Source organism: Xenopus tropicalis, chromosome 1, assembly GCF_000004195.4.
Source record: "Xenopus tropicalis strain Nigerian chromosome 1, UCB_Xtro_10.0, whole genome shotgun sequence".
Lineage (NCBI taxonomy): Eukaryota > Metazoa > Chordata > Amphibia > Anura > Pipidae > Xenopus > Xenopus tropicalis.
In genome coordinates, this window is record NC_030677.2 from 162,885,064 (window position 1) to 162,902,168 (window position 17,105).

General features: G+C 39.7%; 1 protein-coding gene across 2 annotated transcripts in view; it reads left to right on the forward strand.

Moving 5' to 3' along the window:
* tctn1 (tectonic family member 1) overlaps positions 1-17,105 on the forward strand; it is a 25,915-nt gene continuing 8,810 nt past the window's right edge. The window contains exons 1-10 of one of the 2 annotated variants that reach the window (NM_001127166.2): positions 60-367; positions 834-1,163; positions 3,340-3,460; positions 5,841-5,959; positions 7,720-7,862; positions 10,105-10,192; positions 10,541-10,647; positions 13,105-13,125; positions 14,759-14,884; positions 16,698-16,823. In NM_001127166.2, coding sequence (NP_001120638.1) covers positions 103-367; positions 834-1,163; positions 3,340-3,460; positions 5,841-5,959; positions 7,720-7,862; positions 10,105-10,192; positions 10,541-10,647; positions 13,105-13,125; positions 14,759-14,884; positions 16,698-16,823 — 1,446 coding nt within the window. In that variant the 5' untranslated portion in view covers positions 60-102. Of the gene's footprint in view, positions 368-833; positions 1,164-3,339; positions 3,461-5,840; positions 5,960-7,719; positions 7,863-10,104; positions 10,193-10,540; positions 10,648-13,104; positions 13,126-14,758; positions 14,885-16,697; positions 16,824-17,105 lie in introns of both variants that reach the window. The other variant, XM_031895865.1, reaches the window with a different exon arrangement.

Here is a 17,105-nt window from a genome sequence, read left to right on the forward strand (position 1 = left end):
GATTAATAGACAATACGTCACTTCCTGGATCCCGCAAGTCGCTAGGGTTGTTTACAGCAACTGTAGGCAGGCTGCCGCTATGTAAGCCTTTATGTATCCGCCATGAATTCCCTATGGAGCTGCAGCTTTGCGCTCTTTTGTTGTTGCGTGGTTTTGGGGACTTGCAGCCTCGCTACCGAGAGCCCTAAGGAGACTGCCCGCACCGAACCAACTGAGACCCAGGCCTGGGACAGTACGGGGGGTCCTCTGCTTCCTGACCATGTGACAGACAACCAGACCTCTGAGGGCAAAGCGGAGTCTCACTATAATGATAGCGATACCTTACCTGTGGCTACAAATACACCTGAGCCTCTGAGCCCAACCAAGAGTAGGTAGCATGGGGGGTTGGCTGCCTAAGCCTGGTTAAAGGGAATCACAAACTCTTTACCACTTATTGTATTGTTTAAATGTCATTTTTGTTAATGGAAAAAGGCAGTAGTCTAGTAGGAATGTACTAAATCCATATCAAAACCTGAGCCAAATCAGAACTCTAATTTGTATGAATATACGTTCAACCCATTATTACATGTTGCAAGGTTGTTTTTTTTTGACAATGGAAAAATGAAAAAATGTTTTACTCATATCAAATAGCTATATGTATATAAGTTCAGCCCTGCTTAAATTTTTCCTCTAGTTGTCTGTTTCAAAGTTACTTCAAAATATTCTCCTAGCTGCTACTGTTGGTTCAGTAATATTCATCCAGCATTTGGGGTTACCAGGTTATAGTTCTACATATTTGTGTGAGTAGGGCTATCAGCCTAATGTGACTGCTATTTTTGTCTTGCTTTATTAAGTTAACAGGGTGGTTTGTGTTTGTGACCTGCTGGTTGCCCACTGTGATGACAACTGTTGCTGCGATCCTGACTGCAATGCTGCAGATATTCGTGGATGCCTGGCCAATGAAATGCCTGCAGAGACAGCCTATACAGAACCACCTGAAATCCAGGTGTTGGAGGGTGCAGAGGAAGACGTCCCACCTGAAAACAACACAGACCATAGAGGAGTTGAGGATTCAGAAGTCATTGATATTGGAGTCATAGCTTCTCCAGGGGATGAGTTAACAAGAAGCTTTGGTTCTGCTGACCAACCTGGTGCTCGAGTTCTTCCCTCTCCAGTCACCAACAGTAAGTATAAATGAAAATCTTCATAGAAGTAAGTAACATGATGCACTACTGCGTCTGGCAATGCCCATTTAATTGATCCATTTCTCTAGTGATGGGAGCATTAAAACTACTTTCTATCATTACTGTAAATAATTGAAAATGTTAAAGCTTTTAAAGAGAACTAAACCCTACCCTATTCTCAGCCCCCTCCACCCCCTCCATTGCCCCCCTTCAAGCTACCTCCCCACAAGAGTTATTCTGTTAAGTTTTTCAGTGATTTCTTATTGCTAGGGTATTATTTACTCTAATAACCAGTCAGTGGTTTGACTAGGAGACTGGAAGATGAATAGGATAGGACCCGTTATCCAAAAAGCACCAAATTATGGGAAGGCTACCTCCCATAGACTCTATTTTAATCAAAAAAATTCAAATTTTTAAAAATAATTTCCTTTTCTCTGTAATAATCAAACAGTACCTTGTACTTGATCCCAACTAAGATATTAAAAGGGGTGTTTGCCTATGATATAGAGAGTAATATTCTGAGACAATTTGCAATTCATTTTTTATTATTTGTAGTTTTTTAGTTATTTCACTTTTTGTTCAGCAGCTCTACAGTTTGGAGTTTCAGCAGCTATCTGGTTGCTAGGGTCCAAATTACCTTTAACATACAAAACGTTTACTAAATAGTCAACCAACCCTTTACTAATCCTTACTGGAGTCAAAACAATTTTATTGGGTTTATGTAATGTTTAAATGATTTTTAGTAGACTTAAGGTATGGAGATCCAAATTATGGAAACACCCCTTATCCAGAAAAGCCCAGGTTCCGAGCATTCTGGTTGACAGGCCCATTCCTTTGTAAAGAACATTAATAAAAAGTAATAATAACAATAAAATAGTAAATTTGCAGAGCAATCATTTTAGGCTGCTGGGTTCAGTGACCCCCATTTGAAAGACTGCACGTATTTGCATGCAGATATTTGTATAGACTATCCACTTCAGCGTGAGTATAACTAAGATTAATCTTCTTTCTGAGTTAGAGTAAAGTAATTTTCCACAGAGGGATTTCAGGTGCCACCAGCCAATAAGTAGTCAGGAGGGACTGCACACACACGCAGTTCAGCATAAATCATTATAATGCTCAATCACCGTCTATACTCGAGTATAAGCCAATCCGAATATAAGCCGAGGTACCTAATTTTACCTAAGAAAACTGGAAAAACGTATTGACTCGAGTATAAGCCTAGGGAATGCAGCAGCTACTGTTAAGTTTTATCAAAATAAATACCAATAAAATTACATTAAATGAGGCATCAGTGGGGTATATGTTTTTAAATATTTATTTCAAATAAAAACTGTAAATTAGCTCTGTAAGTGGAGGGTCAACAAAAACAATTGTTTTATCAACAATGATACCTTAAGAGTACTCAGCAACCAAGCTAAAACACAAAGAGTTAAAATCCTTCAAAACTATATATAGTTTATATAGAATATAAAGTGAAATGTCTAGTGCAGAATGGGACAGGTAAGGATGGTAGATGAAGATAAATTTGGGAGCGGGCCACAAAGGACAGAGGGTGCTAGTTTGGAGGGACCCATGGCACCCGACTCGAGTATAAGCCGAGGGTGACTTTTTGAGCACATTTTTGGTGCTGAAAAACTAGGCTTCCAGTGTTTCCTCTCAGATTTTTTGAAAGGGCCATTGGTGTGGTGTCATTTATGCTTATATTGTCTCTACTATCAGGGTTCTGTGGACAATACTAGTTGTTTTCCAGTTAATATGTATTTTACTGAAGCTGGAATAGCAATTATTAGTTTTAAAGTGATACTGACATGAAAAAAAGTTACATATAGGTTGTGTTAAACATTTTTCACCAACAGGTTAGCTCTTAGCTTCTGTAAGCAATTGTTACATAAAGTACCTAAATCTGACTTTTTTGCCAACCTGACTGTCCCCTCTCAACCTGTCAGTTATAGTTTCTAATGCTAATGGACTATTGCAGCACAAATATGGCAGCATTAGACAGATACAATTAAGGCAAAATTATAAAGCTCATGCAAAGACAATGTTATAATATTTTTAAAAACAATTTAATTTCTGGTGCCAGTATCTCTTTAAGATACATTTGTTAGTTAAATATCAGCATTTTATCCCTAACCGTAACGCATTTGTTGTTTTTTTTTCTTTGCTTATCAAGTTGCCAGTCTGTGTGTTTGCGACCTGCTTGTGGGCCAGTGTGATGTCAACTGTTGCTGTGACCCTGACTGCAGTACCTCTGACTTCAGTTTATTTTCTGGATGTTCCATTCCTGTTGTCACGTAAATATCTTTGCGAAACTCCCTGTTCCCGCACATACAGCAAAGCATACCTCCCAACTGTCCCAATTTTTGTAGGACAGTCCCTCTTTTAACAGCTCAGCCGTAGTCCCGGAACACTAAAAAAGATACAATGTTTCTCAAATTTAGCTTTTGGCAGAGAGCCCAGAAATCTTAACAAGCTACAGATGCACTTTTTGCAAATGTTGGGAGATATGCCGTAAAGTAAATCCGGCAGAGCTACTCTGCTACAAATGCACAAGTACCCAAGTGCCCAAGGATAAAAGAAAGAAGATACTGAGATGCTGGTGCAGCACTTAGGTATCTTTTCCATTAGTTGGTGCAGTTTTCTCCCTAACAGGAACACCGACCCAAGGGGGAGGGGCTAATATTTTGCATTAAAGTGACACATATATCAGTGCTAGTGCTATTTCCAAGCTGTCTAAATTAAGTCCTATTGGCTTTGAATGATATGGGGAAATCTGTGCTGTAGTGAAGCTGAGTGAGGAATAGCCACACTTCTCTTTTTAAGCCACTACCAACTCACTGCCCAAATTAATGGCAGAATTAAACAAAAATGTCCTGCATGATTGTAGTGCATCCCTAGGTATCTCATGATACAGCAAATTCACCTGATGATGTTAACAGGCAAATGCGCAGTGCAATTTAAGTGGTGCATCCCTATAGATTTTGTTTCATTTTAACCACAAGATGGCAGTATTGTATTTCAATGTATTACTTCACTGAGCACAAATTTCATTTCCAAATGTTGTACAGATTCAGTTTTTTGGCAGTTAGAAGAAGGCTCATTTGTGTGCACAAGTACAGTGAGCAAAGTGCAATTTGGAGCGCTAAATATTTTTGAAGTCTGTCTGGCATCATTCCTGGCGTGTCATTTCTGGTGATGTGTGTGACCTATTCTGTGTGCAAGTGATGTGTGCGACCTGTTCTTTTGGAGCAGTTGAGGCAGGGCATGACCTGGTCTGGGATTTCTCTGCATAGATAGGCGCAGGGAAATGTGCATGTTACCCACTGTGCCTGTGGATGTAAATTCTTAAGGCTGATGCCATATGGGGCTGATTCTTGGCCTGTGGAAAAATGCAGGCCAAGAATCCGCTCCTCCCCTGGCAATAGCCTCTTATCTTGCCTGTGCCTGGAACCATTGTGTTGGCCCAGGTGCAGGTACATGCTTTGGATATCAGCAAAGAAACGGAAGAGTTCGCATTTTGAGCCAATATCTGCCGCATGTGCCTGCACCCAGGCCAACACAATGCTTCCAGGTGCAGGCAAGATAGGAGGCTGATGCCAGTGGACGGGCTGATTCTCGGCATGTGTTTTTTTACAGGCCGAGAATCAGCCCTATGTGGCATCAGCCTAAGATCATTGTGGACCCACACTTAAGTGACTGATAACTGCATACACCAATTGAATTGTTCATCAAATGCACTGATGTTCCATTATGCCTGATTAGATCTGTTTAAATGGTTTGCATAATGAATGAAAATGTAATTCTGAGCAACTTAAATGTGATTCCTAGTGAATCTATGTTCCTGACTGAATTCTGCTACATCGTTTCAAGAGTCAGAACTAGTCATGAGTACAAAAACAATGCTTTCAGTCACAAATATATTTAAAAATAATCAGTGAAAAAGAAATTGCTCATGTATATTGGAAACTTGCTTTGAATTGCATTTCTATTCGTTATGCAAAAGAACAGTTTTTGGCAGGCATCCCTTCAGAATTCCAAATGGATTTTGATTGGGTGATTAGATCATTTGGGACAAATATGCAGATTTGTGAGGGGACAGTTTCTTCAGTAACCCCAATTACTCTTTATTTAGTAATTTTTAATGCTTCTGTTCCAGTGCATACAAATACAGCTACCTCCTTCTGCCATCAGAAAATATGCATATATCCTCCCATCTCTGCCAACAATGCTTGATTAAATGGATACTGGCATACACTATCTAATAGTGAATTTAATACTAGATCTTTTCAGTATGCCTTTTTTTTTTTTAAATAGCGCTGTCTGTCACCTCCAGCTGCCAGCCTCCATTATTCTTACACTTCCCATACACTTGTGTTTCACTATCTCACCCTATGTAACATAGGGCTTTTGATTGCCACACCCTATAAATTCAGAAGTGTAGTGTATCTGCTGGCAGCCAGTAACATTCATTTTAATAGGAAACCTGCTGCTTATGAGGAACACTAGCACTAAGATGGCAAGTTCAGAAACACTGACTGTTGTGTTTCCAACCGTTACTAGCACTAGTGTTTGTCCTAAGCAGCATGTTTACTTTTTTGCAATTCAAATAGATTAGAATACGGGAAACCATATGTGAGCTGGTTTTTATCTGTGATCTATTTTTTTTTCCTCCAGAGTAGACAGTCAGTTATGTACACAAGAAACTGTACAGTACTCGATCAATGCCTCGAAAAGAGTTGTCAACACAGTCGAGCAGATTAATCCAAGCATTTTCTGCATCCAAGCAACCAATTGTATGTACCGCTTTTATTTCTTAACTAAATAATTATTGTGGCTATGAAAGCAAATATGAGCAAACAGTGCTTTAAAAGGAATAGGGGACCAGTTGGGACAATCTTGGCAGGCCCCCTACACAAGGTGTTGTCAGTTGGCACAGGGTTCCAGGGCTGGGTGGGCAAATAGTCCCTGCCTCTTGCTCTATGACTGATGATCTAACCCTGCCTTTTCACCTCTCTTTCTCTTGTTCCTTTGGCCCCCAACCGTTCATGGCACAATGTGGACCCCAAGCACTGGGCACTGACACACTAAGCATACTATATACAGTGTGAGACAATGATTATTGGTCCCTCAAACACACTATACAAAAAAAAAAAACAGTGCGTACTCTGTAGCAATATGAATGCAGTTCCCACTTTTTGTGCTTATTCCACTTGGTGCGGGGCCCCCATGGGCCCAATAGGTCTAATTGGACTAAGGCCAGTCCTGGTGTGCAGCACTGTACATCAGAACAGTAAATTAATAGAACAAATGTGGTCCATTACAATAATAAATACAAATTACTATTGCATTAAAAATTAAGAGTTAATGTTGAAGCCACATGGGACAGATTCTCAGCATGCAGATAAACAGAGGCAAAGAATCCGCTCCTTCACTTCAAAAACTTGATAGTTGCGCCTGCACCTGGAGCCATTGCGTCAGCCTGGGCACAGGCACATGAAGCAGAATTCGGCACAAAATTCCTTGCGTATGCAGTTTCACAATGAATTCAACTTAGTGTGCCTGCAGCTGGCCTGATGCAGTGGTTTCGGGTGCAGGCACAACTATTAGAATTTTCAAATCATAGGGGTGGATTCTCAGCCTGCACTTATCTGCAGGCTGAGAATCCACCCTATGTGGCATTAACCTAAGGTTAATGCCAGACAGTACTGGTTTTCAGCTCAGGAATTAGCCTTTCTCTGTGCCTGCCTTTGGAGCCATTGCATTGGCCCTGGTGCAGGCACACAGAACAGATTATCTATTTGGATTATCTGCGTTTAATTCACAGGCTGAAAATCCACCCTATGTGGCATAAAGATACAAGAGGAAGGAGATTCCTGCCCTGTTTTTTGAAAAAATATATTTGCACTGGTCTTCCAACAGACTTAACATAGAATGCTAAGATTTTTTTGTAGGGACCTCTTGCATAAAGTTTCCTATTTTAAGCTTTTCTTCTTCATCTGAAGCACAAATCACAATAAGAGCTTGCACTCTATTAGAGCTGTGCTGACAACTACTTTGTCTTAAATAGTAATCAGACAGATAAACCAATAAGATAAGTGTGAAGTGCATTAAAAGGACAAAACACTACCTCAGTGTAAATTTAAGGTTAAAAAAAAAAAACCTTTTAAAACCAGTTGGGTCCCCAAATGTTTTTATTTTTACAGAGCCTTAGCAATTCATGCAGATTTGGGAACTTTTATCTGCACATATATGCCCTTCATAGCCGGGGCCCCAGGAAACCTAGCAATAAGAGTACCAAGCAAATATTAGGTTTTCAAGGGAAGCAGTTGGTCTTTTCTTTGTTCTTCAGCTTAAAAGCAGTATGAGTCTGGGTCTAAGTACATTTTGTTGTATGATATATGCCTTTCAGTCCTGTTAAATGTAGTGGAACATGTAAGTGTGCTGTGTTACAGCAAATTCCCTGGTTTCTGCTCAGTCTTTGTCACAAACAGTAACACTTTGCCTTAAATTGGAAGCTTCTCATTTATTTCAGCTTGCTTTTATTCCTTTTCAGATCCTCCAGCCTTATCCTACATTACTCCTGAGGTTCCAACAGCGAGTAACTTTGATAGTTTGCTGGCACTATATGGTGGGGTATCATTTAGCACAACAAACAGTGTTCAGAATGCATTTGTTCCCTCTGCCACAAGATATGAGGTAAATATGACTGAACATAAAAAAAAATAATTTCACATTTTACACTTTTACGCTGAATTTTAGAAAGGAATCATCAAGAAAATAAAACATTGTATTAATGGATAAAGCAGTGGCAAAATGTAATTTCTTTACTATCCTGTTTTATGCACCATAAAATATACGCATATGTGTAGGTTGTATAACAATGCTAATAAATATGAGAACTGGCACTTAGTATAAAGTTTTATATTGTTGTTTTTATTTCCAAAATGTTTTTATGTTTGGCGCCATTATCAACAGCACAAGTCAATCACATGATCAGTAAATTGACAAATCCACTGCCCTAGTCTAAATACATAATATAAAACTGATGGACTGGAAGGCATCCAAAAAATATGACTGGGGCATGATGTTCATATCTGTATTGATCCTCAGAGTTTTATTGGCCTGTCAATCCAAGTTGGTAATTTTACATATGTAGTCTGCTAATATTAGGGATGCACCAAATCCCGGATTCGGTTTGGGATTCAGGCCAAATCCAGCCTTTTTTTGAAGGATTTGGTTCCTGACGAATTCACAGTCCCTGCCGAATTGAATCTTTTTTAACCCTCCCCGTATGCTAATTAGGGTTTGGATTCAGTTTGGGATTCGGCAGAATCCGTCGGGGTGAGTATGAGGTTTCAGCCGAACCCTAAAAAGTGGGTTTGGTGCATCCCTAGCTAATATATAAATATATGCCATGTATACTGTTTTAAATGGCTGGAAGAAGACAAAACAAAGTATGATCCATGGATTGAGGATCAAATGTACTTTTTAATTTTAAGAGAACACATACCCCTTAACATTTTTTTTAACAAATGAGGTTTTACCAGCAACTAAGTGCAACTGTACATGCGACTGTAAATGGGCACGCAATTCGTGTTCTCCTGACTTTGCTTGTGACAGTCACACTTTGGTCTACTGATTACCAGCTGTTTGCAATTCTCTTTTTTAGGGGTCTGGTTTTCATACCAAGTGACCCTATTTCCAAATGCCGTGTATTGTGTGGACTGGCATAAAAAACTATTTTTTTGTCCACAAACTGGCATCTGTTCCAGGAAAATGCAAGGTTTATGCCTTTCCTGATCCCTGTTTGATGTGGTATAAACACAACCTCTGGGACATTCTGTTCTACACACATCCTGTATTACATTTAAGGTGGACCCTTGGGCTTCACATTAAGGCTGTTTCTGCAGTGGTGAATAAAATGTTTGGAATGTGTTCACTTAAAGGAGAACTAAAGCCTAAGTAAAGAAGTAGGGCAAAAATATCATACTTAATGTTATGGACTTCTTTACAAGCCCAAAGCAACCACAGCTCTTTAACAATAAAGATCTATGCCAGTGAAGATGCCCCAGTAGCTCCCCATCTTCTTTTCTGCTGATTCACTGCACATGCTCTGTGCTGCTGTCCGTTACTGAGCTTAGGGACCGACAATATACTGTATATACAGAATATAAATGTTACAATATAACAGCTACATGGCAGCTCAGAAACCAGAGCAATTAGCATCATATTTTAATAATAAGCCCTGTAGCATCAGCTTATATGGCAGACAAACCTCATTTTCGGCCTCATAATTTGCGTCCGCCCCTAAGATTAACTTCCCAACAGCCTGCCAGAGCACACTGAGCATGTGCAGTGTCACAGAGTGTCCCAAGATGGGAAGTCCTAGGTCATTGCTGCTACTCAGATGTTGATTTTTAGGGTTTAGCTCTCTTTTAAACATTCGGTGTCTTGAAAGATGGTTGGTTTATGTTATTATGTAGCATGTTTGTCTGCAGGTGGGGTGTATATTATACGATGCCCTTATACACTGTATATACATGCTACTCCACTAAGATAACGTGCATAATCATAAAAGTTCAGGCTTTTGCAAGTGCAATGGCTAAAGACTTCTATGCAAAAAAACTCTCTGACAGGTGAGACACTATTTTTATGAAGGGGATGGTTTTTGAATTCCCTACCAAAGTCCATGATACCATGTGGCCTACATGCTGGTTGTTTTCTGATCCATCGTCAATGTCATTAGGCTTGTATTATTGTTCTCACCATGATGTTGGTTTTCTTTCCATTGCCAGCAGGGTTAGTTTATGATGGTGAATTAGTCCCTGTCAGTGATATATTATATTTGATGTATTGCTACTGTATTGAACTGTTTTTGTATTTTGTATACATAGTTTTATTGTAATTGTTTATTTAGATATTTGTCCCTTTTTAACAGTATGGGTCTCCTCTCTTAACTGCCAGTGCGTACCTATCCCTTCCTGCTCCACTTGGTACTAAAGAATGTACAGATCGTAACCCTGTGGGTAAGAATCCTTACTGTCTGCGGAGAGTGTATTAGATAGCCTGTTTCCTCATAACCTGTTATTTCATCTATACTTTGGTCAAAAAGCTGCTTGATTTTAAATGTATAACTTACAGCACTGTGTACATAAGTTGCACTATATACATTCATACATACCAGGCATAAATGCATGCAACCATCAGCAACTGCCAATGATCAGTTAAAGTTTCCCAAGGTATTCCTACAGTAAATCTGTTCTGGTCCTGAATGGACAGGTTTCATTAACATAGGTCTTCAGATTGCAGTTGCTAAACTACAATAATTTTCTAGCTTATATTTACATGACCTTTATCTGTTTGTTTCTTTATAGGTTTCCTAGTAAGCCAGGATTCTACGTGTACTTGGAACGTATCACTAAACAATTGTTCAGTGCCTGCATTGACTCTTGCCACTTACACAGATGTGAGGATTATAGCTGTAAGTACTGGCTGCAGGCATTCTGGCTATCCTGCCCATTAGAATTATAGCTGTAAGTACTGGCTGCAGGCATTCTGGCTATCCTGCCCATTAGAATTATAGCTGTAACTACTGGTTGCAGGTATTCTGGCTATCCTGCCCATTAGAATTATAGCTGTAAGTACTGGCTGCAGGCATTCTGGCTATCCTGCCCATTAGAATTATAGCTGTAAGTACTGGCTGCAGGCATTCTGGCTATCCTGCCCATTAGAATTATAGCTGTAAGTACTGGCTGCAGGCATTCTGGCTATCCTGCCCATTAGAATTATAGCTGTAAGTACTGGCTGCAGGCATTCTGGCTATCCTGCCCATTAGAATTATAGCTGTAAGTACTGGCTGCAGGCATTCTGGCTATCCTGCCCATTAGAATTATAGCTGTAAGTGCTGGCTGCAGGCATTCTGGCTATCCTGCCCATTAGAAATATAGTTGTAACTACTGGTTGCAGGCATTCTGGCTATCCTGCCCATTAGAATTATAGCTGTAAGTACTGGCTGCAGGCATTCTGGCTATCCTGCCCATTAGAATTATAGCTGTAAGTACTGGCTGCAGGCATTCTGGCTATCCTGCCCATTAGAATTATAGCTGTAAGTTCTGGGTGCAGGCATTCTGGTTATCCTGCCCATTAGAATTATAGCTGTAAGTTCTGGGTGCAGGCATTCTGGCTATCCTGCCCATTAGAATTATAGCTGTAAGTACTGGCTGCAGGCATTCTGGCTATCCTGCCCATTAGAATTATAGCTGTAAGTACTGGGTGCAGGCATTCTGGCTATCCTGCCCATTAGAATTATAGTTGTAACTACTGGTTGCAGGCATTCTGGCTATCCTGCCCATTAGAATTATAGCTGTAAGTACTGGCTGCAGGCATTCTGGCTATCCTGCCCATTAGAATTATAGCTGTAAGTACTGGCTGCAGGCATTCTGGCTATCCTGCCCATTAGAATTATAGTTGTAACTACTGGTTGCAGGCATTCTGGCTATCCTGCCCATTAGAATTATAGCTGTAAGTACTGGCTGCAGGCATTCTGGCTATCCTGCCCATTAGAATTATAGCTGTAAGTACTGGCTGCAGGCATTCTGGCTATCCTGCCCATTAGAATTATAGCTGTAAGTACTGGCTGCAGGCATTCTGGCTATCCTGCCCATTAGAATTATAGCTGTAAGTACTGGCTGCAGGCATTCTGGCTATCCTGCCCATTAGAATTATAGCTGTAAGTACTGGCTGCAGGCATTCTGGCTATCCTGCCCATTAGAATTATAGTTGTAACTACTGGTTGCAGGCATTCTGGCTATCCTGCCCATTAGAATTATAGCTGTAAGTACTGGCTGCAGGCATTCTGGCTATCCTGCCCATTAGAATTATAGCTGTAAGTACTGGCTGCAGGCATTCTGGCTATCCTGCCCATTAGAATTATAGCTGTAAGTACTGGCTGCAGGCATTCTGGCTATCCTGCCCATTAGAATTATAGCTGTAAGTACTGGCTGCAGGCATTCTGGCTATCCTGCCCATTAGAATTATAGCTGTAAGTACTGGCTGCAGGCATTCTGGCTATCCTGCCCATTAGAATTATAGCTGTAAGTACTGGCTGCAGGCATTCTGGCTATCATGCCCATTAGAATTATAGCTGTAAGTACTGGCTGCAGGCATTCTGGCTATCCTGCCCATTAGAATTATAGCTGTAAGTACTGGCTGCAGGCATTCTGGCTATCGTGCCCATTAGAATTATAGCTGTAAGTACTGGCTGCAGGCATTCTGGCTATCCTGCCCATTAGAATTCTGGCTGTAAGTACTGGCTGCAGGCATTCTGGCTATCCTGCCCATTAGAATTATAGCTGTAAGTACTGGCTGCAGGCATTCTGGCTATCCTGCCCATTAGAATTATAGCTGTAAGTACTGGCTGCAGGCATTCTGGCTATCCTGCCCATTAGAATTCTGGCTGTAAGTACTGGCTGCAGGCATTCTGGCTATCCTGCCCATTAGAATTATAGCTGTAAGTACTGGCTGCAGGCATTCTGGCTATCCTGCCCATTAGAATTATAGCTGTAAGTAAGGGCTGCAGGCATTCTGGCTATCCTGCCCATTAGAATTATAGCTGTAAGTACTGGCTGCAGGCATTCTGGCTATCCTGGCCATTAGAATTATAGCTGTAAGTACTGGATGCAGGCATTCTGGCTATCCTGGCCATTAGAATTATAGCTGTAAGTACTGGATGCAGGCATTCTGGCTATCCTGCTTGTTAGGACTCTGTCTCTATCTGGTAAAGTCTAAAATGTCTTAATCTTAGCTTCTTAATTTAATGTTATAAGAGCCACAGTTGTGCTCCATGCTTTCATTATATCTCAGGGTGGAATTTTTATATTACCTCTTGAAGGTTTAAAAATACTACATTTAAATATTTTGTTTTGTTTTTTTTGTGCAGACACCAAATTCTGGAAACCAGGTGAGACAATTATTGTTTTAAATTTAATTATTTAGTATAAATGAAAGGGACATGTATAGCTTCTAATAACCCATGTTAGTTGTTAAAAGTTGTGTCTCCATACAGAGGAGAAGGTTACCCAGGCTTTTATACACTAGGGATGCACCGAATCCAGGATTCGGCCAAGATTCTGCCTTTTTCAGCTGGATTCAGCCAAACCAAATCGTTAAAATCATGTGAATTTTTGCCACATAAACACAGAAGTTGAACATTTTTCACCATGAGTGAAGTGTGCGGTTTTCAGATCCTGGGAACAGCGTGGTTCACCCAGATCCTAAAATACATCATTTTAATTTACATAAATTTCTTTCCTGGATGTTTTTACCTTTCATGCCGTACCTTGCATATACATAATGCGGTATTGTACACTAACTGGTGATTTCTACTGCTGCTGTGTTGTTTGGAATCAAGGGATACATATAGCAGAGTGCATATTTTTTTGACATAATATGCTGAATTGAGTCTAGTCTGCATGCTTTGCTCTCACATTAGTTGTTTAATACATTGATCTTGGATATCAGACATGCCATACCTTAGAGCAGAGAGAAGAGCAAATAGGCACTCCACAGGAGCAGACCAATCGCGCCCTCATGATTTAAACCCACCTTTAGTGGGTTGAGGGGGAGCTGCATTGTTAGTACAGAGTGCAGTTGCATTCTCTTTATAAAGATGAACTAAAGGAGTTGAATTTCTAAAAAATGGAAGTTCATTCTCATAACAGGGGTGCCATTTCTCACCTTGCCTGATTGCTAAACAGCGCTGCTCACCCTAACTGGCCTTCAAGCTGGGCGCCCAGCCACTGCTCTAGGTTGCCTAGAGGTGCTATCTCCACAATATGGCAACTACTGACAAATCCAAAAAAAACATTGTTTTTATGTTTGTTCACACTAGAATGGGGGAGACAGCAGAATAACAACAATAAGCTGGGTTTTTTGGGTCACACAGGTGGCTTCATTTCTCAACAGCCAGCTAATCCTGCTGTGTACAAAAGATTTGATTATGTTCCTGTGCAGTATAAGTGCAGATCTTTTTGGTGCTGTGTGCTTCTGTAGCATATGAGCTAGCCTTTGATCCTTAATGAAGCAGTGATTGCTGTGCTTGATTTATGTAGTGCTGATATTTTCTGCAACACTTTACATCAGGCATACATCAGTCACTGCGCCATTAAAGCTTACAGTCTAAGGTCCCTATCACAGTCACACACACACAACATTCTGTTTTATCAGTGAATAAGCATGTTTTTGGAACTGGAGAGGGAGAAAACTTCAATATTGCAGCCAGAGTATACCTTCTTCTTCCTTCTTCACACTACTTGTGCATGTGCAGTAGAGTGAAAAGATAAACTTTAACAAAAAAGCCGGCCTTTTCACTCTACTTCACATGCGCTGGCCCTGGGATTCCAAAGAGAGAATAAAGAAGGAAAAGGATCGACAAAACAGTTTTCTCCTAACAGGAGCACCAGTCTGGGGTATAAGGTACGAGATTACAATCACTGGGACATATGGCACCCCCCAGTGATTAGTACCTTTACTTTTCCTTTAATGATGCTTGCTTCTTGGAGAGAATATAACATTTACACAATTACCATTTGCAGATTAATATAACAGTACAGTCTATAATGAAGAAGTCTCTCGATGGGATCTTTATCCCAAGTGTCATAGATCATTATGTTCCTGTTTTGGACAATACAACAGAGCTTTGTAAAGATGTGGTTTTGGGGGTAAGTAAATATTTTTATTACAAAGTAGTTTTAATTCTTTATCTCCAGCATAGCCCTACTTACTTACAGGATATGTCATATACCACAGTATCAGTAAATGACAGAGGGGGTAATTTACTAAGGTTCCGGGCAGAAGTGCAAGAGCACTAAGAGTGCAACCCTTACTACTCATGCAGACAGCACTTCTGCCCGGGTCTGTCTGCACTCTGAACTTTATGCTGGATAATCAATTCGGAGCAAAAAATGATGAATTCTACATGTTTCCCAGCAGATATTGCTCTGTCACTGTGAAGCTGGTCTTCCAGAAGTATCTGCTAAAGCAAAGAGGCCTTCTCCCCAAAACTCACCCTAAATGGCTTTCAGTCTAGTTCCCACAAGGAGAAAGGATAATTAGAAATTATGACAGATTTACCTTAATTTAAGTATAATATGACATTGGGCATTCTGTTGGGATGTCTAAATATGCATTAGGCTGTAAACTGCCGACTCCTTTTAAATGTATTTTTGGAATTTGTTCTGGGAGCTGTATTTATAAACTGTAAGGTTGGTAGTTATTTATCTGCAGAAAGTCAAACATAAAAATCTTGGTTGTTTTTACATATGTATGCTTATTAATATGAGTGGGAACTTATATATTGCGCCTTCTCCCAATGCATACATTTATATGGTCTCTAGTGGTCACAAAAAAAATGTTACTTACATTTTTAACTTGTAGACATAATTGGCAGGCATGGATTTGTGGTGAATTTCTGTGTTTCACCATTGGCGCATTTTTTGCAAGACGGGTGAAAAAATGCGGCAAGAAAAAATTTGGTGCGCTCAACAAACAATTGTTGTGGAAAAATTGTTTTTGGAAAAGATTAGTGTAACGGCGAAGAATTAGCAAAAGGCTGAAAATGCTACGCGTCAAAAAAAAAATTGTTGCACGTCATTTCAGAGTTTCGCAAATTTTTTGCCGTTTCATTAATCTTTTCCAAGTTTTGGACAGATTCGCCAATCTTTAAAGGTAACGGTAAAGGTAAAAAACAGTAACACCAAAAAATGAAAGAGTATAAAAGTAACTAAAATATAACGTGCTGCTGCCCTGCGCTGGTAAAAGTTGTGTGTTTTCTTCAGAAAGTCTACTATAATTTATATAAATAAGCTGCTATGTAGCCATGGAGGCAGCCATTCAAAGAATAAAAGGCACAGGCACATAGCAGATAAAACACTATTGTATTCTACAGAACTTATCTGTTATCTGCTATGTAACCTGTGCCTTTTCTCCTTTTTTCCAGCTTGAATGGCTGCCCCCGGGGCTACACAGCAGCTTATTATATAAATTATAGTAGTGTTACTGTAGCAAACACACCAGTTTTACCAGTGCAGGGCAACAGTGCATTATATTTTTATTACTTTAAAGCTCTTTCATTTTTTGGTGTTACTGTTCCTTTAAGACATAAAAGCCTGCTTTCTTTACTCTATGAGCACAATCTTTATTGTACAGTTCATACCTGGTCGGTATAATTTCCCTTAAAAGTATTAGCATTTTTCATGACAGCACGTCTGATACAGAAGCCTTTATATGATTATTGTTGACACAAATTTATAAAGAGCCAACACCTTCTGCAGTACTGTATAATAAATGGGTGTATACATTGAACATACAGATTTACATGCAAAAAATACAGCCTATAACCAGTACAAGAGGGGCTGCTCACTTAGCATTTGTTACTCCGGTTTATGACAGTGTATCAGGACGTCACTGATTCTTTATACACTATAAACATGAAAGTAGAGCAAATAAAACTGAATTCTAATGCTTGCCTTTCAGGGGAGTTACCAGATCCTATACACAGAACAAGGAGCAATTACAGCTGTAAATGCTTTCCTCATATTGGGAGTAATTAACGCTACTCTGGGAACAGTTCAGCAAAGTTTTAAAGTTTCTTTTGTTCAGGTGTGTTTTATTCTCTTGTTTTTTTTTGCAGTGACTATATAGAATGTATAAGTGTGTGCATATAAAATCGGATCAGTCCTGTGCTTTGAATAATACTTTTAAGATTGAAAGCTCTTATATATATATATATATATATTTTTTTTTTTTTTAAAGATTTTATTTTGCATATTTTATATTTCTATTTAGAATTATCAATGGAGAAGGAAAGGTAAAAACTAAGTAAGCTTTATCAGAAAGGTCTATGTAAATACAGCCATAAGCACTCACAGAAAGTTATCTTAT